Consider the following 26,611-nt stretch of genomic DNA (forward strand, 5'->3'; position numbering starts at 1 on the left):
ATTGCACTCAGTACTTGAAGGTAAAGACTTGTTAACATACTTGACGGGCAACAATCATAATCAACACACAAAATTATAATTTCCTTGTCTTTTAAAAGTTTTTAAAACATGTTTAATATCATAATTATGTGAACTGTTACTCTAAGCACTACAGTATTTACACAAAAGTCAACATACATACACGCAGACATGCTAGTATACATAATTTGGCCTGAAGTCACAATAAGCCATTGTGTTTCCACAACACAGTTACACATTTTTTGTTTGTCCCAGCTGTTCTGGTGTCAGTTTTATTCCCTGCTTCCCTTTGTGTGTGTATGTCTCTTTTTCAGATGCTGACATTTCCCACCTGTCCACCATCCACCCCCATTGTGTTTTCTCTTGTGCCTGACTTCCCGCACAGCTGGTACCCCTCTCCTCTGCTGTGTCTCAATCACTTTTTATATGCTAATCCTAAATGTGTTTAGATTAGGTAGTGGTTAGCATGGGATAAAATGGTGGAAAAACAGAAGGATGTTAAGCTCTCTGCCAAAGAGTAACGAGTGTGTATTTGTGACCATGTTGCGTTTAGTAGTACAATTGAGAAATGGAGTAAGAGTTCTTATCTTTTTTTTTTTTTATTGCATAAAAATCTGTCATTTGTTTATATTCCTGAATTTTATTTTTGATTCAGAGGAGGCTCAGGTGTATGGTGTTTCATAAATAAAAGCGAGCAATAGAGCAAGGCTACAATATCAAAGTGCTCAAAACAATAATCATCAAAGGAATCTTGACTCATGATAGTAAAAATCTGTATTGCATATCCTGAATACCACAGCATCGCTCAGCATTGTTGCAATACAGAAGCATCCGCTCATGGTCACATTTTTTGCCCTTTTCCAAATGAATGCTTCCTTGAAGAAAATATAACATGACATTGACTTACATTTACTCCAATAGCCACCACAGTGACTGCATTCAAAGCCAGCAGAGAACCTGAGTTACAATAGGTTAAAACATTTGCAGGAAATATGTGATAGCATCATCAAGAAGAATGTTTCATGTTTACATGGTGGGTGATTGTTCAGTTATGGCAAAATGCAAATATTCAATATTTGTTTTCACTCTTTCATTTACTGTTAGAAGATAATGTTTGGTGGGTAATGTAGCCGGTCTGCCATTAAGTTGTAATGTTATCAAGCTGCTCGAAGCAGTTAATGTTTTGTTTGGTTTTTTTTAAACAATTTAGGCTGTCAGTTTAATAGACTCGTTCATATGAATTTTCTTGTAACAACCTCTTGCATCAGAGTCATATGCAGCAAATATGTTGCTACTTTCTGGTTTCCTGTACCTCTGTCCAGAAGGTGATATTTTAGGTAATGCTTGCACGCGTATCTGTCATTCTGGGGGGTCATGTTAACAATCCATAATCTGGGTTACGTCCGCCACGGTCTTCGAGGTGACCTTAACATGATTACTTGGTTGACAAGTAACAAAAAAACTTTTAAACTATGATTCTTACAATTATAAATATTACCAATATATAGAAAATCCCTTCTAAAAATTTGAAATAGCATGTCACATTTGATCTTTGACCTCTCCTTCAAGGTCATTAGGTTGATATGAAGGTCAAAGTGATTATAGTGCAATATAGAACTATTTCAATCTATGTTTCTATTGACATTTATGTTTGTAATGACAACATTTAGGGCATCAAGGGAATGTTATATGGGGATTCTAAGGTTCACGTTACTTTGGACCCCTGACCTCTTCAACATCAAATAACCTTTCATTAAGTCATTTCATTTGCATCCAATGTTTCACATCTGCCTTTCTTTCAAGTTAACCTCAAAATGCATTCTATCTTCAAAGAAAGTATTCCCAAGAGAAATTCAACGAGCTGCTAAGTTTATTCTAAATATACTGTAGTGTTGTTTAATGAGCTCAAGTTGTTCATGTTCAGGTACTTATAGTAAATACTCATTATTCATAAACATCCTGTCATGCTACTGGATTTTTACAGTAAATTATTTAAAGTATGTACAAAAAGAACAAACAAAACAATACTATTAAATAGGGCTGCACGATTTTGCATAAAATGAGAATCACGATTTTTTGGCTTAGAATTGAGATCACGATTTTCTTTTCCAGTATAAATATTTATTGCACTTATTAACTGCACATCAACTTCGTAACAGTTGAGACTGAACATAAAAACAATAAATAAACATAAAAACAACAAATGTCTCACGTTTTGTCGTTGCCGCAAAATGTTGTACTGCTTGAAATTCCGTCTCCACCGTTGCTCGACACTGCGTGTATAGAGCAGGTAGTGCAACAATAGAAAAATAGTTGCGGGACGGCACTGTGTAGCGTTTGTCTAGGGTGTTGATCATTTTCCTAAATCCCTCGTTTTGCACAGTGTTGATGGGAGCCATATCTTTGGTCAGGTGATAAGTGATAGCCTCCGTAATTTCTTTGTGCCTGCTGGAGTTCGACGGGTATAGGGAAGCGCTGTATAAGGTTCCCGTTATTGATGTTTGGGTGGTTGACCGGGACGGATTTTCTCCTGTCACTTTCTCGTCATCCCTGACGTGCTCTCCGTTGTTTTTTCCCTGCTAATTTTAGCATCACACGGCACAGCTTCTGTATCACGTGGTATAAGGCTCCGCCCTTGTCATTTGTTGAGCAGGAAGAGTGAGCGCTTGTTTTCATGCAGATTACGTCCCGGATCAAAATGCGGTACAATCGTCATCGTCTTTTTTTTTTTAAATCGTTGTCATTTGGAAATGAGATCGCACATAAGTATGAATTGAGATCGCGATTTTCTAACGATTAATCGTGCAGCCCTACTATTAAAAGTGAATATTGGTGGAAGAGTGAGCTTGGCAGAGGTTTGCACTCTCAAAGTGGTTCTTGTTTGGTATAAAATAAGGAGGGACAAGCCTCATCTGGCCATAAAACTGCCTGCCAGTCAACTGTCCAATTTTGTCTGAGCCTCTGAAAATGGGGTATTAAGTATTGCATTTCTGTAATTCCTAATCACCTTATGCAATGCTCTTGCCAAAACCCTTAAATAAAGCTAAAATTCTGCACTTCAGTCACATGTTGAGTGTTTTCTTTAATAACCACTGTGGTGGTGTACAGAGGCAAAATCACTAAAAATGTGTAAATATTCAGAAACCTATGGATGAGACTGTAGCTACTTACCAACAAGCTAGCTATGAAGATGATAAAGCCACCTCATACAAGTATTCAAATGCCTCCCTGGGCAATGGCAAATGGCACAGAATGGCACAACAACAACGTTTGCTATCAACATTTTGGTAAAGGTGTTTACAGTACATCCTTTTACTGTCACATTTGCAATACTGTATTGCATTCTATCTGTAAAAGCTGCATTTCTCTATGTTGTTATGAGTGGATGGGGTTGAAAATAGGATCCAAAATAAAGAACAGCAGGCAGACAGCCAGAATGAATAAACAAAAGTAAACTTTAATAAAAACTTACTTGGGAAGTTATAAAAGGAGATGGCAGGAAAAACAACTATAAGTCCAAAAGAAAGAAAGAAGTAGTAATCTGATGAATAAAGAGCATAAGTCCGAAAGGTTAACCAAACACTCCAGCAGAGAGTAAAGAGACTATGAGACGCAATAGCATGTCGAGATGAGCTGACAAATGAAAAAGGATAAAGTTTAGAGTATATACACAGATAAAAAGGTTAACCACAGATAAAAAGGTTAACGACAGAACAAAATTTGAGCAAAATGAAGCAAAAATAATAAACCAAAGTAAAACAAAGTGCCAACAAAGAGTGAGACCTCACACACAGAAAAACAGGGTTTTCTGTTTTGAATTTATAGGTGCCAACATCCCCTGAATTGGATAAGTAGTTAAGAAAATGAATGGATGGATGTATTTCAAAATTCTTGGACATGGTAATAAATCTACAATGAATGAAAACTGAATAATTTATAATAAACTACATGTCTAAATTATCTCGGATAAAGATCATTTACACCCATGTTGAAAGTAAGCTGTACTGAGATGTTTTGCACAGCAGAATTTTGTTCACTTCCTGGTATGCACACAGATTTACGACAGAGACATGGGGAACATGGGGAGATACAGTATCTCCAGAGCTGGGATGCAGTTCATCACGTCACAGAGAGCCTAGAGAGCCTGATAATGGGGAGATGTATGGGTCTGTATATGTGGGAAGTTTTGTGTCTGTGTGTAAGAATGAGAGAAGATGAGGCAGAACTAAAACGTCACACATGGTGTTCTGATGAACTGTGGGAATAACAATGGAAGAATTATATTTGTGACCGTGATGCCGTGTCTGGCTCTGCTCACAGTTAAGTCTGATTAACCCCTGTTACTTTCTTTTCTCTCTCTTTCTTTGTCTTTTTTTGATCTTGAGATCGAAGCGCAGACCCTTCATGATCTGCGGGTCCTCTGCAATCTTAAATAATAACAGCCCTCTGAAACGATGGCAGATCGGTTACAATCAGTTTGTCACTTTTATTGTTAAAGATTGAACATCAAATTTAGACCATTCCTGCAGAAAGTTGGTTAAATGGAGCTGTTTTTACTTTTGCTATTGTAGCTTGGTATGGTACTTTACTAAATGTAGAATGTCTGCAACTAAGAAAATTATAACATTGATTTGTTTTTTCTTTTCTCTCTTTTTTTTTTTGCCAGGCTGCCTCTTTGGCCACTTGGACACCTCAGTGCTCTTTGGCATTGGTCCTGCTTTGCCTGTGTCACAGCAATAGTGAGATTAAACCTATCCAAACAGTGACTAAACGCAAAACTAAACCAGGAACAACAAACGCAAACAGTGCGAGGAAAAAACAACAGAAAAGATCACAGCCATGCAAATTACCCCGCAGTCGCTCCATCTGCCTTCATATGTGTGCTTAAATCAAGTATTTTAAACATGAGTTCTAATTATACAGCAAACACTGGAATAATGTTCATAAATGCACTCGAGGAAGAGCAATGTAGCTTCTCTTGTTATAATTTTACCGCATGTGACGACAGTAACTAAAGCTAATCAGGTAATGTTTCGAGTCATTCCCGTACCCTTTAGTGCTTTGACTGTTTGATCTTGTCACCCCATTGTTGTTTGCCAGAGTCCTTGATCTCATCATTATTAGTGCATGCATGCAAATCACACGCAACCCACTTCCTCTTGTGTGGTGGGGGCGGCAGTCTGTACAAATGTGATAACTTCCGGTTGGTGGGTCTTACATACATAATAGTTTAATTTTTTTATGTGTTCCAGTGCTGTTCCCTCACTGGCGTATGCACACTGTGAGGGATACACCAACTTTTGTTCTTCAATTGCAGGCAAAAGCGAAAAGCATTTCTCAGGCTGCATTCAGGAGAGCCTTTGGAAGGGGACAGCCTTGTCATATCTGGTAAAGAAACACAGACTTCAAAGGATGCAGCCATGAATGGGGCCACAGACAGCATGTGTACGAGAGCATCAGTGCACAGTGACGCACGCGGTGTAGACATTATTAATTGGGTTACATCATAAAGCGTACAACACGAACACGTCTTCACGCATTATATGCTGTGGCTTCATTACTAAGGTCTTTACATGAATGGGCTTTGTCACTGATCATTTGTTTATAAAGCCATCGAGGGATGGAGCCCATTTTCTTTATGTGTTTATATTACTCATAAATATGGAGGACAATAAAGTCTGAGATCCCATGACTAATTTCAACTGACTGGGCTGAACGCTTGGACAGACTGTTTGGAAAGACTATCTGTGGAGTACCCTGCGGAGACATTTCAACCTTATGTAACTACTTCTAAGTTCAACATATTTATGACCAGGAAGATGAGTCTACTGGAAACTGTTTGTATTCCACTGGTAATCTTTTTAAATGTTCTCTCTGTTCTTGCTCCCCCCCCACACACACTTTTTTGTGTGTGTGTATTTGTGATCATTAGTTGGTTACAGTGCAATATTATTTCTTGTCTTCTCACTGCAAACTAAATTACGAGTTGCTGTTTTCTCAGCTGGGTGCCTGGGACAACAACAAAAAAAGAATCCCCTTTTCTAATCTGGATATGCCTGAGTGAATAACAATAGCTTTCTGACTGCCCTCTGGTGTCAACTTCAGTAGGAGGAGGGTGTCTTTTCTTTGAGGGGATTCAGTCTTCCAAATTGGTTGTTGAACATGAGTAACAATAACCAAAATTTTAATATTATTTGCTCACAAGAGTACAAAAAAGAAATAAAAATTAAAAGAAATTATGCAACATGACTGCATTAGGTGATGTGGAGTTGGAGTGTCCTCTGTTGATCATGTTGAATTCAGGTTGTTATTTACATTCAAAAATGCAAGTAGATGTTATATTTTTTTAATGCAGCAAAATCTTTTTTCTTTTTCGCTTAAAAAATGATTTTGCTGACTAATTGATCATCCAGATCTCATTACTTTTGCAATGACTAAGCATCTCTAAGTGTTGCCATTTTTGCTTTTAAATAGAAATTCAATATTTTATTTCCTCCGCACAATAAAATGCACATTGGAATGATGACATTTAGAATAATTGCCCTTTTTTATTATGAACAAAATCTCAAATGTAGCAGTGGCATCTAACAGCAAGACCCAGTTAGAATTGTTTTAATATCTACCTGTCAACAGATCCTGTCATCACGTGGATGCCACTGGACTCCTATTAAAATCTGCAGTGGGGGACTTGTTTCTTCCTCCTTGCACTTTCTTAGTCAAGGTCACAGCTAAAAATGAATGAGTAACAGGCTAACTTTGTCAAACTAAGCTCCATGTATAAGAGTTTTCAATTAGCCTAACACCAGTGTTATTTTAGCTCATGTAAAGCAAGTAACATCCACATGTTCATAGAAATTTTAAGCTGCAGTAGATCATATTATTCCAGTTTAAGAAGGTGATAATAGTAATACGGTCTCTCTTGTCAGTTGTTAAAAGCTATTTCATATTTTGTGCACTCTGGTCTGAGTGGATGAAAGAAAGAGATAAGAAGAGGATATCAAAAGGTGAAAAACCTAATAAAAACACACACTGGTGCACACAGTGCAGCGATGTTTAGTAGTTTCAGTGGTGGTGTGGGGAACAGGTGTGCAGAGGAGAGCTCTGTATAGCTCCCAAACACCAATGACTTTCACACAATGACTGCTAATGTTAAACTTCAAACTGGCAGTTTAATGATGGAAAATGACTGAGGCTGAATGCCTCTTCAAACAATGGAAGGAAATTCTACGCACTTCTTAACACATTAATTCAGCCAATCAAGTGGTTTCTTTGCAGAAAAGGGGTTGGAGACACGTTTCGCACACACTGCTCATTACACATTTGTTCCAGTAGGCGTCTGTGTGTATGTGTAATAAAACAGGTTACTGAGGTCACATCCTAACCTGCCAATATAGCAGTCGCATCATATACTGACAATATGAAATGATTAGCGCTGAATGAGACCTCTGGCCTTTATATGATACTGAATGCTCACCCGCTGTCGATAGAGACATTTAGGGAATCTGCAAAAAAGAAGAAGCCATCACATACCCATCTATCTATTCTGCGGCTTATCCAATTCAAGGTCGTTGGGCGGCTGGAAGCTATCCCAGGCAAAGGTACACCCTGGACACAGAGCTAACTCAAAGAGACAGACAACCATTTGCATTCACACTAACACCTATGGCCAGTTCAGAGTTTAGGATCACCAACCTAACCCCACTCAGTGCATGTCTTTGGACTATGGAAAGAAGGCAGAGAGAACCCACGTAAATATGGCGGAGAACATGCGAACTCCGGCCAGATGGTGGATTCAAACCCAGGAACTTCTCGCTGTGAGGCAACAGTGCTAACCTGCCCTAGCTTCCTACCCTCAACCCCAACTGGTCACAAATCACTGCCCCTCCCCTCCCCTGGTTTTGCTGGAAGTTCTCTTATGTCAAAAGGGAATTTTTCCTTCCCAGTGTCACCAAGTGCATGCTCACAGATGATTCTATGATTGCTGGGGTTTTCTTAGTATTATTGTAGGGTATTTACCTTACAATATAAAGTGCCTTGAAGCGACTGTTGAATTGAACGAAATATAAACAACAACTTTAGTTGCTGTCTAATAATTTAATATCGATATGAAAAGACCTTTGAATGAAACGGGTTCCTTTTAATTTATATCGTGTAGTCACCCTTTTGTTTACACATTTGTTCAGTCTCTGCTACTTAAAGTGATTTATTATGCAGAAGTGAAACTCCATTAACATGTAAACTTAAGGTGCGAGGTGTCCTGATGTGCTTTGTTAAGAAGTTCTGGCCCAGCTGGACACGCGCGCATAAATGAACAGTGGCAGTTTCATTAACGTCGTTATAAAGCCAACTCTACTTTTAATAGAAATGCGTGTCACTGTTTTGCAGAGATGGTTTAATCCAAAGCTCGTCGCGCGACTGTGATGGAGTTCGCCAGGTTCAGATTGTTTTAAGCAGTTCTGCATTACAGTAAATAGTCTGAACAGCTGGCGGCTCGCAGCGCACCGCCTGGCGACAGCTCTCCAAGCTGATAAGTGCCCTGAAAGTAGCAAGGGAGGGGGGGTGTTCCATTGAAGGCTGGGACTCGCCATATCCTCGACAACCCGAAGAGCTGTAAAGTTAAATTAAAGAAACCCCGCTGGTGATCTGGAGCATTAATAACTTAGTTTATGTTACAGTTTTATGTGCCTTGGTGCGATCGGGCGCGCAACAGAAGGTGAGCGCACATGGGCGAACATTTGTCCGTTTGAGTCAGTGACCGAAAAAAATAACTGTGAAAAAAAAAACAGTTAAGCCGGCGACAGAAGACTAACGGGAGGCTATAATGTCTAATTCTTCCGACCCTCGTCAGGAGAACACACGGAGGGGTTCTGGTTTGGCACGTGGAAAAAGACCACCGGATCTGGAGCTGTCAGAAATTACTTTTAGTGAGCCCGAAACAGGGACACCTGTAGGCAACAACACGTTTTGTGAAAGGGACAAAATGCCAGAGGACGGGTGTACCCCCAACGATATACCTCCCGTTCACCTCCACCCTTATTTTTCTCATCCCCGGATGTCTGTGCGGATGTCGGTGTACAGCACCGGGGTTCGTCCAGTCCTCACCCGAACCTACATCCAAGGGCGCGTGTATAATTTTCTGGAAAGGCCGTCTGGCTGGAAATGCTTCGTGTATCACTTCACAGTGTGAGTGTTTTTATTTTCCTAATCACCCAGATCCACTGGGTATTCAAGGGCATAATTGCAACTCTAAGATCCTAATTAAACAGGGAGTTAATTGCTCATGTAGAGCCTTGGAAGTCCTCACTACAAAGAACTGTTAATCCTATGAATTTTATAAAGATGCTACACAGATATCGCAGCACAACCGGAGGTCCCTTTAGGAACATTATATGGATATTTTAGTCTTACCGTGGCAGATTTAAAAAAAAAATGCATGTAATTCATCACAGACAAGAGAGTCTTGGACAAAACAAGCCTTCACAGGAGGAGTATAGGAATATTATACAGATCTTTCATTTGGGAGACTATTTTCCTCAGCACCAGTGGGCATTTAATTTTGCAGAACAGTTTGTGTGCAGCAAAGAGGTGTTTTGTATTCAGCAAGCCTCTGACAAGAGAACTTTAAAAACCAATTCAGCCCAGCAGGAAATGTTTCAGTGTTTTCCCTTCCTGACAGCATGATCGGTATGAAGGACTACCTTTTATAAAAACATAAAAGTGGGGTTTATCAAGTGTGGCTCAGGTTATATGGGATAAAGTACCACTGTCATGAAAATTAGAAAACTGATACTTTGTCTTTCTTGGCAAATGAAATGTTGTTACTGAGGATAAATACTGTACACCACTGATATCATGCTATCTTTGTGTTTCTTTCGTTATTTTTCTAAGTATAACCCATGTCCAGTAAACTCACAGTCTGATATATCCAAGATGGAGAGTTCAGGCCCAGGTTTAGGAATGTGGGATATGATCTCCGAGCACAACCCCACCGTGTGCTGTCTGTCCCCACTTGCTGGCACTGATAGCAGGCAGCTAAACTTGGCAGCATGTGTGCTTTAGAGGAGGTAGTGGCCCTGTCTGGCAGTGCCACCCGGTGACCCTGTGGTGTCGGAGGTGATGCAGGGGAACTCGGCCTGTCAGAGCGGCTTACTCTCAGTGGCTCAAAGGGAGCAAAGGCAAACACAGTGCAACTCAAACATGTTAAAACATTACTGAGAATGAGTTGACACTGTAAAGTTAGTACTGTACAATTATAGGAAAATTTTGCAATGGTGTCTCAAGAAGGCAAAATCACAGGGGTTTGATGAGATTAGGTTACATGTGCAGGTGATCATTTTGGAAAACTGGGTTACGAGGTTTCCGCTCTCCTGACATTTTTTTTTCAAATTGAGAAATTCTTATTTGTTGGGTTTTTTTGTTGTTGTTGTCTGGGTTTTCTTTTTGCATGTAAAAGAAAAGATGTAAAAGTAAATGCAGGGCATCATAATACTCTGGGGATCACTGCGAGAGTCACACTGTACTTTGTATTCTGAAATTTGTACTAAATATAGTGATGTGCAAGCAGAATAATCACTTTCACCTTTCTAACTGTGTCCCTGTTAGCAGTGTACATGGTCAAAGGTAAACAAAGGAGAAACTGCCACGATTGGGAGATGGAGGGAGTCTTTTTGTCAGGACATAAAGGCAATTCGATGGCACCCTTTAATGGCAAAAATATTCTCAGTGCCGCACATACAGATTCAGCTTTTTGAAAAATGGAGTACATTTGAAGATATTCAAAATGATTAGATTAGATTAGATTAGATTAGATTAGATCATTAGGTTTAATATGGTGGCGTATTGTTGTGCATTTAAGACAGAGCTTTATTGCTACTATGAGAGCAGCAGGTGCTTGCTGTAAGTATAGTGTGTAACCATGCAGCAGGTTTTTAGTGTCAGCTTAGTACCTTGTTTTGCAAATGTTTGAGTGGGAGAAAGGCAGTTAGGAACAAGTACCGCCTTATCACTGACCCAGAACTCAAACACCAGAGTGACCCAAAGCCTTATCAGAAGCACGTGTGTGTGTGTGTGTGTGTGTGTGTGTGCGCGCAGGTGAATGCATATGTAAGTCAGTTTAGTGATATAGCATGCTTTAAGGGTCTGAGGAATGTTTCATTATGTTTGAAAAGAAAGGGCCCATGCATTTCCTTTGAAATGATCATAAAATATACTTAGCTATTGGAAAGAAAGCCTCGCTCCACATATTGCTTTTCTTGTAGCACCACATTTAAAACGAGTCTTGAGTCCCACAGTAAACTCAGCATTGTGTTATGAAGCCATTCCACATGCTGGTGATGGATCAATCAACTGGGAAATGAAGAGAAAAATCAAATGAAAAGTGTTTGTTTTTTCAGACTAACTATCAGAGGATATTCAGTCAAAGACAACTTTAATAAGAAGATTTAATAAGAAGAGACATCAAGTTATTCTTTTCAATTAAGCAACTTTTTTTCCCTCCAGTTTAGATGGAGCTAAGATCTAAGTTACCCAGTGAAGCACATACACAAGACTACCCATCATCTAGGAGCTGGTATCTCTGAACTATTAACCCTAACCCGATATCGGCCAAAGTTTTGGCTGAGTTTTCTTTATAGTTTTCTTTTTCTTTTGATTGATTTATCTCTGTTTTATTGCGGGGGGTTTCATGGTACGTGACAGCTGAATGAAAGAGCTAGTTATATGGTCAGCAGCATTGCTACTCTTATCCTTTCCCCCACTTTGTCTCTACACTCGCTGCACAACAGACTGCAAGTGAATCTGTCCATCAATAATAGATAGGAGCAAAGCTTTGAGCTTTTGTTTAGAGTTCAGTGGTGCCTATGTAGCTTAGCCGATGTATTATTTTGTCCGTTGCTACACCAAGCCCACGGGTGCCAGACAGCAACACAGAGCCTGTATTATCTATAGGCCTGGAGGTCAAGGAAGTGAAATATGATGGTGCAGTTATAGTGGAGAGGGACTGACAAGTTAGATAGTCTCCGATGAATATAAAGAAAGCAGAAGTGTATGCTCAGCATACCGAGTGTGTATGTTTACAGGGATTTCAAACGCTCTGAAATAATTTAAGCGGCGCTTCACTGACAAATTACAACCATTAGCATAACAGAGTGTATGGTTTGGAAAGTTTGATGTTCAGCTGTGTTTCTTTTGATCTTCTCTTTAACTGCCTCTGTCACAGATTAGCATAAAGTCTGACAAATTACACTATGTTCTTACCGGTGAACATTTTGACCTTTTTTGTGTAATGTGGCTCGCTCTTCCTCGATGTATTTACTTCCATTTTTACAGGCAGCAGTCTGAAGATGTCGTTTTGAAGAGTCAGCTTACTGTGCTGCATTATCTACTTGTTCGGTCCTTTCAGACAAGACAAGCTGCTTTAGCTGTGTTATGCACCAGCCCTGAGCAGGTTTCTCCTCAGTCTTTTATCTGTGTTGATGTGTGGCGTGCACATTCATGCCTGTGTGTGCGTGTGTGTCTGTGTCTGTGTTTAAGCTAAACACAGACACACACAGAGGGGGTTATTTCGATTCCTGGCCAGTCTTCAATGAACTGAAGCTGTAGCGTGTGGCGATAAGGGTTTTCGTGGTGCAAACACTGACTGGAAACTGTAACTCTCCACATGTAAAGTTTCCATACAGGAGTGTTTTCACATTGGAACAAGACAATGAATATTTAGGGCTGTGGTGGCTTTGGAGGTGATGGGGTGAGTTCATGTAGCTTCAGGTTTCACTCGCCACTAAAGCTGCAGTGTCCCTGATATGAGTCTGGATTGTACTTAGTGCCAATTTTGGCACCTAAAGTAGATTAGACTAATAAAATTGGGGTTTTTTTTCTTTTCCTTTTCTTTCTTTTTTTGTTGGTCGTTTTATTTTACATTTTTCAATCATCTAAGCATTTTACAGCTCCAGCTGTCACCATATTTGTGTACAGTTAAATTAGTTACAGCTGTCATTCTTATATAGCCGGGAGTATAGAAACAACTGAGGTGTTGTTTTTCTCGCACATACGTACACACACATACACAGTGTCTATGTGTGCACTGCAGTGATACAACAGATGGACTCTCTGCAGTAAATGTAGTTAGCATTGTAATTTCCAAACTCTACAGCATTATAGCTGCTGAAGGTTCTCTCTGCCGAAGAGCAGCAACTCATTTAGAAGAAGACTCACTTATTCACAGATGTTGTCACCCAGGTCAGCGTTGGTAACATCATACAGTGATATTTCCTTAGTAAACAAGAGAAATTTCAGTGGGGTCCTGCAATTAATCCTGGAACTTGGAGCTACGTGAAGGTTAATCAGCTGAAAGTAACGTCATCCAAATAACCTGATAATGTTATCTCTCTAAATGTCACAGGACTAGCTGCATGTTTGCAGGTTGTCTCGGTTTTGGTTTAATTTGTAGATTAGGTAGCTCATATGTCACTTTCATCCAAGTGGTAACTTCAAACAGCATTACTCTTAGCCCTCCTCCTCCGAAAGAAACACTTGCTACATTTGCAGTTTGCCTTAAATAAATAATTAAATTAAACTTTTTCTTTTTATCTTTGAAAGATTTTTATTTTACCTGTTTAGTTATATAAAAAGTAAATTTTTTAAGTGATGTTGTTTGTATTCATGTTGTTTTCCGTGTGAAAAACGGGTAATTATTTACTATAATTCTGTTGCTGTTTGGTTAAGTAACATACACATATCCACTTGTAAATCTGCTTTTCCCAAAAGAAACAAAAATCACACATAATCTGGTGTTCTTTAACATGTGTACAATGTAGATATGTGCAAAGCTTTTTTGTTTTATTGGGGTTTTTTGATCAGTGAGCCACTTAACACTGACCTATGATTCATTCAGGTATAACCTAACTCACTGGATCAAGCAGTTTTGAGTTTACACACACGTTAGCAGACAGCCCATTTTAAAATGTATCTTTAGGCACTCTCTTACTTGCAGCCTGTCACAAAAGCACATATAATTCTTTCCTTGAATCTAAAATAAATAAATAAATAAAATGCCAAGAACAGCACAGTTTGACAAGCATAAAATAGCATTTTTGTACCAACAGGGTGATTCCCAAAGAGCTATTGGCCAAAATCTTGGCACATCTCAGCATTGTGTACAGTGTCCTTCAAAAAATCAAAGGAAACTGGACAAGTGGAGGACAAAAGAAGAGGCAGCCCTCAAAGAAACCATCTGCAACAGATGAATATTATAAGAAAGTCGTGCACTTGGAAAAATTGAGAAAAAAAAAATCTAGCAATGACCTGACACAAGACCTGAGAGATGTATCTGGCCCTTCATTTGATCCAGCTACTGTTTACTGAAGCCTCATCAGAAATAGTCTCATTGGAAAAGCAGCTGTCAAGAAGCTATTCTTAAAGAAAGAAAACAGGGAGAAAAGGCTGAGGTACACGAAAACTGGACTGAAAATCAGTGGCAATAGGGCTTAAGGAGGGATGAACACTATCAGTCATGGATAGGCTTCCTCAGAGCCCAGAGCTAAACAATACTTGAAGCAGTGTTGGGTTGTCTTGAGAGAGAATGGAACAAAAGGCACCCAACGTCCAAAAAATAGCTTTGAATGTCCTTCAAGAAGCCTGGAGAGGTATTCCTGAACACTAAGAAATTGCAAAAAAACTTGCTTAAGAGAGTTCAGGCTGTGTTTAAGATTAAAGGTAATCATAACTCTATTGACTTCCAGGCTTGTTAGAATTGTACAAACTCTGTTTTTCCCATGTATGTTTGCAGAGACACAGCAATACATTTGTGTCTGAGTTAGTCGTCAAAGTTTTCTTCTGTCTGACGGCAGGCAAAAACACTGACATTGAAACAAGAATCCATTCAGAAGTTTTGCCCTTTATCAGCAACATTCCATTCCCAAGGTAACGGAAATGAAAAGCCAATCATTTTAACCTTGACCCTCCTGGCAACTTTTCGGCGAAGTATCGCATGACAGTTCTGCTAAGCTGCCAAAGTGCAAGTACACTGCTCGGTAACACGGCCGTGGCATCACTGGTGACATCATAATGAAGTGAAAGAGGACAGTAAAATACTATCTTAACTGTGGTGTCATATGGGATCAGAGATATGACTAGAAACTGTGTTTAACTCTGGTTCTCAGCAATGCACCCTGTGATTTAAAAGTAGATCATATGTGATGAGCAGCTGTTGAATTATTAGCTAAAGAATTGCAATGCTTAACACTAGCATTACTTGAGCTCTGTAAGCTGAGGTTACTGCAGTACTGCAATGATAAAAATTTAAAACACGAACGTCTGTCTTGTTGGACTGAAGCACATGTGAGAAGGTTATGGGTTTGAAAATGGTTTATCACTTATATTACAGTTAGTCCTGCTTTTCCACCTTCCTTTAATGTCGTCAAATTAAACAAAACCTTTCCCTTTGACTTTTATGAACAGCAGAGGGAAAAAATCAATAAAATTGATGTTATGTTACAAGGTACTGTGTAGACTTTTTAAATAAAGTCTGCTCTTTTCTTTCAAATAACAAAAACATTGTTAGAATTTAATCTCAAGGTCACATGGGTAGTAGGTTTTTGGTGCAGTGTCACAGCAGTTTAAAGCTTTATATCAACAATCTATATTACTCAAGTAGTATGAGGAGTTTCAGACATCTCATTGTTTCTGCATTTGAAATGCTTGTGACCTTGAGAGGGATAAGGAGAATGTTAAAGAGCAATTTCATGTTTGTTGATACTGCTTGTGGGTTGTGTGCAAACCAGTGTTCTTATTATTTGACAAGTTTAGCATGTGCTTTGCATTCATATGGTTGAGTTCAAAAGGTTCCTACTATTTCCTCCAGAGGGCTGTCCTTGAATGTTTTCTCAGATTCAATCAAATACTTTTCATGGTAAAAATACAACATAATACCATGCTGTCTGGAACCTTCTTTTTTTTGTAAGGTTGTTCAGAAGCTTAAACCCAAAGCAGACACCAAAGCTGACTGAATTTTTGCAGCTTAAATCAAAGTGTGAACTGCTGACATAAATATGAGGTGAGGTATTGAAAAATGGAGTGAGGATTTTGCAGTTACATGTCTTGACTGACAATTTATGCAAACTTTTGACTTAGGGAAAATAAAACTGATTGATAGTGAATATCCATTTGGCTAGTAGTATGCAATTGGATGTTATAAAAAATTATGGTGCTATGTATGAACTGTATTGTAAAACTTCATAAAACCTTTTAATCAAGATTAATGTATGTTCTCTTTCATTCTCTGCAGATTTCTGATAGTTTTGGCCTGTTTGATCCTCAGTGTTCTCTCTACCATTCAGCAGTACCAGGCCCTAGCGCATACAACACTCTTCTGGGTGGTGAGTGTTCAATTTTAAAATTAAGAAAAGGAACAACTGAGCTTTTCTTAAAGAACATTGGTTTGTGCCTGGTTTGTTGTTATTTGGGTTTTTTTCTTGTGTACAGAGCTTTACATAACGTGGACAACAAATTTTACAATAGCTTTAATATTTCATCCAGAAGGTATCCCTGTCCGATGCTGGAACCGCCTCAACTGTTTAGACAAACATTGGCTTTACTCTGAGCTCCTCCAAAATGACCAAGCGTCTCACCCTATCTCCAAGCAATAGTCAAGACATCCAATTCTTGTATCACAGATATTATTTTTTTGGTCCTAGCTCACAGCTTATGCCCATAGGCAAAGATAGGAATGTTACCAAGTAGATGAGTTAAAGTATCTCTGTGTAGACTGTGTAGACATTAACATCTTTAAATATACCTTGTCATTATATAAAATTTCAGTGATACTGACAAGAAATTTTCATAATTACGTGACATTTTTTTATATTGTGTCTGTTTATGTAAAAGCAAAAAAGGTCCTTTAGTAGCCATTGTGATTATGACAATAGAGACAGACTGAGTCAGATACTGTATTCTGCAGGTGATTAGTTGTTTGCTGTTCTTTTCCCTTTTATCAGTTAATGTTTATTTCATCTAACCATGGCCATTCCATGACCTTAGCTTAGAGTGAGGCCTATAAATAATGCAGCATTCTCATGCTGTAATCTCCTCTGAAGTGCTGAAGGCTCAGTTACCACCTTTTAATACATAATCAAACCAACCAGGACACAGTGACTGAAGATACCACGGGGGAAGAAAGAATTAATACTATGGATTCCAAAAAAAGATCTCTTTGCACATAATCATAAAGAAGGTGCTTGCTAGATGCTCAGTGACCCAGCGAGTACTAGAGGGACTACTCTCTCTAGAGGTACCAAAGTTTATGACATAAAAACAATCTGATTTTGTTCCTGATGGTCTGCTGTAAGCTTCAAGTAGGCATACAAGGAATAAAAAAGGAGTCACTGTGGAACAGGAGGTCCTGCTACCGTACCTCATGTTGTGCTATAATAACCACACACATCCACAGGTACAGTCACGGCCACAATTCACATTTCATTTGACAACAGAAATGAGTCATGGGGATCATAAGCAGGGGGCTACGAAACAGGTTTGCAATTATTTTATGAATATATTGTTTGCTGTATTGAATTCACTGACAGTTTCCAAGGTCCTCGTGTCAAATCTGCTGTGCCGTATGACCAGACAAACTACCAAATACAAGTCACAACAACACTTTCAAGCAATTACTGACAGTATCGGGATCTTCATGCTTGATGGTTGCAGTGATCCACGAAAGGTAGCAATGTGCGAGTACAAGATAAGGAAAAGAAGACAGTTCTAAAAAAATGTATGGATATTTTTTTTAAGGTTGTAGACTTACTTGTTAGGCTGTAAAGATATGCAGGGTGCGTTTGCCAAGAAATGCTGAATCTAAACTGGTTTTGTGTATTTTTAATTATCCTGATCAGCAGTCTGTGACCCACTTGTTTCTGAAAGACGGAAGAAGTGTGACCGAGGTTTAAAAGAATACAAATCAAAAGCAAGGTTCACCTCTTTTTCTCACAGCCTGTCCTCCCTTTTGAGTCTCCTCATCTGATCTTTTATATGACTTCTATCATCTGCTCGGCACCTTTGTTTTGTCTCTTTGTGTTGGCCTACGTAACACAAACAAGCCCAATTGGGATACAGAAGGCTTCTGTTCTTTGCTAAACAGCTATCTTTAAATCAGTTTTTAAAAATGATGATGGTGCAATTAACAGTGACCAAGTTACGATGTATATTTTGATTTTGTCTGTGCGATGTGATACGTGGATAAAGCACTGTCTAAATGTCAGTGTCACGGTTCAGCTGGTCGCTGATCAGCTGTTTTGCTCTCCCTCTAGTTCTCTTTCTCTCTCTCTCTCTCTCTCTCTCTCTCTCTCTCTCACCAGGGCGGAACTCATTATGGGTTCACACCCTTGGCCTCCGGCGGAGGTATGGCAAGTGGAATGGGAAAACGGAACAGGAATTATGAAGACGAGAGTGAGCAACCCATGCAAATAGGACGCTCCAGATTAACGCCGGAAGAGCGACAACGGCGTTGGAGAGCTGGTGAATGCTTCTACTGTGGCCGTAAGGGCCATATGGCCGTTTACTGTCCTGACCAGCCAAAAGACCGCGCCCGCCAGTAGAGGGGAGAGTACGGGTGGGCGAGGGTTCCTGTTCACAATCTCCTCCTCGCTTGATGCTTGCGGCTAAACTAACGGTTCGTTCTGTTTCTCACCCACTCCACGCACTAATTGATTCAGGTGCAGAGCAGAATTTCATTGATGAGTCCCTCGCTCAAGAATTAAAACTAAACACTAAACCACTGCCACACTCACTCCAAGTTACCGCCCTCAGTGGGCAGCGTCTCCTGGATATCACCCGTATTACTGAGCCAATATCATTAACCCTCTCTGGTAATCATTCTGAGATGTTGCAGTTATTTGTGTTTAAGGCTAGTCACCACTAGTCTTAGGGTTCCCCTGGTTATGTCAACACAACCCAGTCCTGGATTGGAGGAAGTAAAGCATTCTAGGGTGGGGAGAGGAATGTCATATGTCTTGTCTAAAAGCCGCAACTCCACCCGCGAACCCTCAGAGTAACCCCCCACCATCAGAGTCACCCGATCTCTCATCTGTGCCCTCAGTCTATCACGATCTTAAGCAGGTTTTTTGTAAAGATAGAGCACGTTCTCTTTCCCCTCACCGGCCGTACGACTGCAGAATTGATCTTCTCCCAGGCGCCCCATTTCCTGCCAGCCGATTATACAGTCTTTCACAGCCTGAACGGAACAGCATGGAAAAGTACATTAACGAGTTGCTCGCCGCAGGTCTGATTCGCCCGTCATCATCCCCTGTTGCGGCGGGGTTCTTTTTTGTTGCTAAGAAGGACAAGAGCTTACGGCTGTGCATAGATTATCGAGGCCTCAACAATATCACCACCAAAAACAAATACCCACTACCACTACTGATATCACCCTATGAACTGCTCCAAGGGGCCACAGTTTTTACAAAGCTGGATCTGCGTAACGCGTACCATCTGGTTAGGATACAAGAGGGGGACGAATGGAAGACGGCTTTTAACACACACTTGGGCCATTTTGAGTACCTCGTTATGCCGTTTGGTTTAACCAATGCCCCAGCTGTGTTCCAGGCTTTTGTCAACGACGTGCTCCGAGACGTCCTTAACCACTTTGTGTTCATCTAACTTGACGACATTCTCATCTTTTCACGCTCCGTCTCTGAACATGAACGTCCGGCTGGTTTTGCAACGTCTTCTCAAGAACTGTCTCTTCATGAAAGGTGAGAAGTGTGAATTTCATGTGACCACTGTTTCATTCCTGGGCTACATCATTGAACAGGGTAATCTCAGGCCCAACCCAGCTAAGGTCCAAGCTGTCAATAATTGGCCCGTCCCGACAAACCGCAAGCAACTCCAAAGTTTCCTGGGTTTTGCTCATTTCTACAGACGATTCATCCGTGACTACAGTAAGCTTGCTCTCCCACTAACTCGTTCCCTTCTGCTGGGAGGAGTCAGCACAAAGGGATTTCAGCCTCCTGAAGGCTCGTTTCTCCTCCACACCCATCCTGGTTCAACCTGACCTCGGCCTGCAGTTTGTCATGGAGGTGGATGCCTCGGACACAGGGGTGGGTGCCATTCTATCCCAGCAACAGAAGGGTAAGCTCCATCCCTGTGCCTTCTACTCTCGTCGTCTCTCATCTACTGAACAAAATTATGACGTTGGGGACAGGGAACTGTTAGCCATTAAGCTCGCTCTAGAGGAATGGCGTCCCTGGCTGGAGGGCGCTGCCCAGCCGTTTGTAGTTTGGACAGACCATAAAAATTTGGAATATATCCGTTCAGCAAAGCGGCTTAATGCCCACCAGGCTTGGTGGGCCCTGTTTTTCACAAGATTTCAGTTTACTATAACCTACAGGCCAGGTTCCCGCAACACCAAACCCGACGCTCTCTCTCGTCAATTCACTGCCTCTGAGGAGACTGCTCGAGACTCTCCCATCATTCCCCCCTCGTGTGTCATTGGGGCCCTGACGTAGGAGGTTGAACCAGCCATTAGGGGGGCCCAACGAACAGAACCAGACCCAGGAACTGGTCCTCCTGGACTACTCTTTGTGCCCTTCAAGAAGCCTGGAGAGGTGTTAATCAGCCATCCTCTGGTCTCCTTCAGCCCCTGCCTACGCCAAGCCGCCCCTGGTCCCACATCGCTGTCGATTTCGTCACGGGCTTGCCACCTTCGTCAGGTAACTCTGTCATTCTATCATTGATCATTTTTCTAAAGCACCTCACTTTGTTGCCCTTCCCAAGCTTCCCATGGCCCTGGAAACCGCCCAGCTCCTGACGAACCACGTCTCCCGTCTCCATGGAATTCCGGTGGATATAATCTCAGACAGGGGTCCGCAATTCACGTCTCGTGTGTGGAAGGAGTTCTGTTCCTCCCTGGGAGCTCAGGTCAGTCTTTCCTCTGGCTTTCACCCGCAGACTAACGGTCAAACAGAGCGAGCCAATCAGGAGCTTGAGGCGGCCCTCCGATGCGTGGCCTCCACCCATCAGACCACCTGGAGCAAGCAGCTCCTTTGGATTGAGTACGCCCACAATAGCCTCACCTCCTCAGCCACCAGAGTGTCCCCTTTTGAGGCGTCTCTGGGTTTCCACCACCTCTGTTTGCCGCTGTAGAGGGTGAGCATTTCGTACCTTCTGTCCAGCAGCACATCCAAAGGTGTCGGCGCGCTTGGAGGACCACACGGGCTGCCCTTCTCCGCACGGCTGAGCAGAACAAGTGCCTGGTGGACCGCCATGGGACCCCGGCACCAGTTTATGCACCCAGACAAAAGGTTTGGCTGTCGACCAGATTCATTCCGCTTAGAGCTGAGTCTAAGAAACTGTCTCCTATCTTTATTGGTCCCTTTGTGATTTACTCTCTGGTGAACCCGGTGTCGGTCCATCTTAAGCTGCCCTGAAACATGCGGATCCACAATGTTTTTCACGTCTCTCAAGTGAAGCCCTGTCTTTCCAGCCCCCTGTGCCCTCCTTCCAGGCCCGCCCGGGTCATCGATGGCCATCTGGCCTTCACCATCTCGCGCATCATAGATGTCAAGCGCAGGGGGCGTGGTTTGCAGTACCTTGTGGATTGGGAGGGCTACGGAATAGAGGAGCGGTCTTGGATCCCACGTGCGGCCCTTCTGGACAGGAACATGATGCGGGCGTTCCATGACGCTCATCCTGAGAAGCCTGGGGGTCGCGGGGAGGCTCCCGTTGGGAGGGAGGGGGGTACTGTCACGGCCTGGAGGTTCAGCTGGTCGCTGATTCTCTCCACCCCCAGGGCAGAACTCGTTATGGGTTGACGCCCTCGGAGGAGGAAACACCTGTGCCTCATCAGTGTGGATGGCATTTAAGCCAGGAAGCAACGGCTGTTCTTCGCTGGATCGTTGTGAGAATCGCGTCAGTGAAAGTCGAGCGTCTAGCAAGTGTTTTTCCATGTAGTTGTGTGTTTGGGATCTAACGAGCATTTCTTTGTGTGCAGACCCTCTGGACTGTTTTCCCTGGTGTCCCCTGAGTGACGAGTGTCCGAGTGGATTCATGTTTGGAGAGAGACAAGAGTATTCACCTGGATTTCCCCCGGAGCCCTGCCCCTCTCACCTTTTGTAGATAGCACTGCCTCACACCTTTTGTATATACACTCATTGGACATTGCTCATTAATAAATTATCTTGTGTGCATCAATCCCTGGAGTCCAGTGCGTGAGTCCACCTTGTACACAGTAAACAGATGTTTCATTTTGACCATTTTTTTGTTTTGAAACCCCAAATGTCAGTGTGTGCTGTTTAAAAAAAAAACCAATCTATTTCATTTATTGATGGCCCTGACCGCTGCATTACAAAAAAAACAACAACAAAAAACATTTTAGGGACAGTTTTGCTCATACTATATAAGTGACTTTTCTACAAACAATTTCAGTGTGTCCCGCTGGCCTAAGAGGGCAAAAGCGCCTCCTCTAAAATCAATAGTAAATGAGATAAACTTAACCCCGAGACACCAGCAGCTGAGCACAGAGGAGCTGTCTGGGTGATGAGTGAGTCACTCAAGCTTGGATAAAAGAAAACCTAAAGAAAGGATAAAAAGGATTTTGAGGAGGACTGGAGCGTGCCACATGTGACAAGTTCACCTTGGCCTGAGGATAATGGGATAAAATAGTCATGGTGGGTCATGAGTCGGCACATCTCAAATCCTACAGGTTTATTTTCTGCTTCATATACAGGGCTGCTGTGTGTTCTTCTGTTTAAAAGTCAGACTTGTAATTTAAAAAAGAAACCAAAAAAGTCTGAAAGTCTTTTATTAATAAATACTATGGTATCATCAAATATACATGCATTTTATTGCAACCTGTTTTTCTGCCTTAGGTTCACCCTCTGGAGATATTTAATCTTCTTATTCTTCTCTTCTACACAGATAATGAATAATTAATATTTGGTGCTAAAATCTCAAACATTCATCTCTTCCATCCTGCATCCCTGAGGGACTGTTTTGTACTTTGTGCTTTCTAGTTTAGAGATTTGCTCTGACCCTGCTACTCTTTCATTCTTTCCTCCCCCACCACTGAAGCCTCTCCTTTGTCTTGTTTCTTTCTTCCTGTATGCTCAAGGTTAACAGAAACCTCTCTGTTCTTTAGTTGGAGATGGAGCTTTGGCTGGCACTGTGTAGTAGTGTTTTTGGCCAGATGCTTGGCGGTTTGCCCAAAGGATTCACATTCTCAAAAGAATTTGTTTATTTCTTTTTGGATCCAGAGCACCGTGACCTATTTAAAGTATAGCTGCATTGTTTTTGAGTGTGTCAAAGTGCAAAGGAATTCAGGCAATCTAAGCTGGCTGACCTGGAATTTCACTAATGGAGACCAGTAACTCATCCTTCAGTGTAGATTACTATTAAATAGATTTGGGGGGTGGACACCAAAGGGTGGGATATAGTGAGAGTCTAACATAAGGGAACGATGCAGGAATGAGAATCAGTGATTTGTCTCGGTCAAAAGAAATCTTTGAGGACTTCAGGGAAGGACCCTCAGCGTGGAGACAATGATTTCAGGAGGTGTTTTCGATTTGTTTTCACCCCCCTTGTGGTTCTCATAATAAGAGAAAAGGGATGGAAGAAGCAGAGTTGGGTGGGTTTGTAGGGGTGAGGGATTTGAGAGGAGTGAGATCTAGCATAGCAGCGGGGCTAGGCACGAGAAGCTGGATGAGAATGAGGATTGATCTTTGCCACCTTTTTTTCGCTTGTTCACCCCCCCCCATTTCCCCATTTTCCCTTCTGTAAATAGCTTCCTTGTCAAAATGTGCTGCATTGTTTTCTTCTAAATAAAAAACAGACAGCTGTGTTTAGGTTCGATTTCTGACCAAAGGATGCATCCTTAAGGTCTTGTAAACAAAAAACGATAAATTCCTAATCTTAACTAATAATTGTTTGCAAAATCATTTTTCTCTCTAAATTCCGAAAACCACATCGTCTTAGCTCACGTCTTATCTACTCTGTGACTGATGGCATGTTGTCACCTGTCAGTGAAATAGAGTAAACCCACTGTCAGTATTCTGTGCATCCATCAGCTGTCTATAACACTGTTGTCATGTGCAGACACAAGACACATAAACACTAAAAAAAATTGCTCTGCAGTACCCGAGGTAAAGAAAACTTTTAACTCAAGCTCCACGATTCACACCAGAGCTTTTGATGTAGAAATCCTTGCTGCAAAATTAAATACTTTAACATTTTACATATTAGCTTCCAGGAACACACTTTAGCATATTAATAATCCAATTTTCATTTTACAAGGTTTACATTTTTAGCTCAAATAATGAAAACAGCTCCAAAAGCTCTGAGATTTCGCCCTTAAAACACAATTTGCTCATCCAAAAAAAAAAAGAAAAGGAAAAAAAAAACTAAGGAAAGGTTAGTGATTTACTGTCAGACAGCTGCTATCCTGAGACGTGGAGTTTATTGTTGCCCCATCAGTGCCGTCCACATAGTCCGAGAACCGCTGGGTTACACAAGCAATGTAGCTTTTAATGATAAGTATATCTTAAATATGTTGATAGGCTGCTTTTAGGCTTTGCTAGCTTTAGACCAGATTAGTTCCTACAATAGATGGTAAAAAGTTACCATTGTTATACGCCCCACTGCTTTTTGCGCCACCATTTTGAAGCCTTTAAGTTTGCAACTTCCGTTTTAGCATCTTGATTTTTCTAAACTGGGTGGAACCACATTTGACAAGGAAATGTGGCTAAGAGTAGCACTGGCTGCTAATTTGGTTAGCAAGGTGCATTGACAGGCTAATACTCAAAGATCTTAAAGAAATTTGGACTTACCTATCACATAAAGGTACTAGAACACTAAACAAGCATAACTTTAAGCCATAATACATTTTAAATGGGTTATTAAACTATAACTGCTTTGCTATTATCACAAAGCGGGAACTTAGCTTAAGAGAACGCAATAGTAAACATTTTTCTGACACAATGTGACAAGAGGCGCAGGTCTGACTGTGGGATAGGACTTCTAACTGAAAACTCCTTAGCCAGTGAGCCAGTGTCATACTATAGCTAATCACCATTTTAAAACATAGTATGACTGAGAGTTACAAAACAGACTGAACCTGTTATTCTGTAACACCCATAATCACTGACTGAGAACATCAGCTCAACAGGAAAGTGTATACAGTAGTGCGGTCAGAAAGCTGTTTTCAGTTAGTGTTCAGATACAGTATGACTTTAAGGCATTTTCACATTGGCTATTTTTCTGGCTCTGAAACTGTGTCAATGCTTGGATTTAATTATTTGGGGCAAGCTGCAAATTATATTCACGAAACTTTCACATTGGCTAATTAGTCAGTATAACCTAAGAAACTGTCACTGGGCTACCAGCTGCTATGAGTTTTCTCTCCTCTACACTGTCATTGTAGACACCTAAGCTAGGCTAACAAGCTACTGGCTGTAGCTTCACTGTACAGAAAAATGAGTGGAACTTCAGATAAAATCAAGTATCTTTTCTAGAATATTTAAGTTTTTGTTCTATTAAAAGAAAAATATCAAAATGGATAGTTTGCCTTCCTCTTTAAAACCACCTTAATCCTTGGGTAACATTTGCGTGTGAGCAGCTAATGTAGCTTCAATCAGCAGTAATGGGTGGGCTACAGAGGTCTTATAACCTACTTTTTTTTCTCACTGTACACCTCCAGATTTTCATCAAATCCCAGCTGATGCTGACTCAAATACTCAAGTCACTCTGAAATATATCAAATCTTATACGACTCTCTCCGGAGATAGAAAGACTTTATGTAACATTGCTCACATATATATTCTTCAAGATTTAATAACTTGGATACGTAAAATAATCAAAATCCAGTTTCAAAATCAACTAAATAGAGATAAAGATTATTGAACCACCTGTCAGAAAGCACACGTACCTTATTTTATCGGGTACATTAAATTATTTTAACAGCTGACTCAAATCAATGATGTGATACAAATAGGAAGTAGCAAATGGAGTATGCACAGAATGAAAATGAATATTTGACAAATTGGAAGTGTTATCAGGTTTATCTTGGTAATTAATAATATTTTATCCATATTATTTGTAACACAAACATTGTTTTAGTCAAAGCAGCTGTTCAGCCGTTTTTGGACCAAACATCCTGCAGCAGCATCTGATGTTTGTTTGTTTTTTTCTGCCTCCCTCCCTCTCCCTCATTTGTCTGACAGGAGATTGTCCTTGTGGTGTTCTTCGGTGTGGAATATTTTGTCCGCCTTTGGTCAGCAGGCTGCCGCAGTAAATATGTTGGCATCTGGGGCCGACTACGCTTTGCCAGGAAGCCAATATCTGTTATAGGTAGCAACACAACCCCCGTGCACACACACACACACACACACACACACACACACACACACACACACACACACACACACACACACACACACACACACACACATATCTTTACACATGCATGCTGACAGACGTATCACTCCCCACCCACGCACAAAATTTAAACAATATCTGTAATATACCCTGAGCTTTATCCCAAAATGAGATATTTAAGACAAATTCAGCATGAAATTAAAACTGTCACTGCAATATTTCTTCCACCTTCAGCTTGTTA

The 26,611-nt window shown here is 40.9% G+C and overlaps 1 protein-coding gene across 1 annotated transcript in view; it reads left to right on the forward strand.

Moving 5' to 3' along the window:
• The first annotated feature begins 8,487 nt into the window (after positions 1–8,487).
• The window catches only part of kcnq1.1 (potassium voltage-gated channel, KQT-like subfamily, member 1.1), a 45,993-nt gene continuing 27,869 nt past the window's right edge, over positions 8,488–26,611 (forward strand). Inside the window, exons 1-3 of the mRNA XM_005930800.3 lie at positions 8,488–9,201; positions 16,298–16,388; positions 26,217–26,343. Coding sequence (XP_005930862.1) covers positions 8,840–9,201; positions 16,298–16,388; positions 26,217–26,343 — 580 coding nt within the window. The 5' untranslated portion in view covers positions 8,488–8,839. The remainder of the gene's footprint in view (positions 9,202–16,297; positions 16,389–26,216; positions 26,344–26,611) is intronic.

The sequence above is a fragment of the Haplochromis burtoni genome, unplaced genomic scaffold (assembly GCF_018398535.1).
Source record: "Haplochromis burtoni strain Fernald_Lab_line unplaced genomic scaffold, NCSU_Asbu1 Contig_135, whole genome shotgun sequence".
Classification (NCBI taxonomy): Eukaryota; Metazoa; Chordata; class Actinopteri; order Cichliformes; family Cichlidae; genus Haplochromis; species Haplochromis burtoni.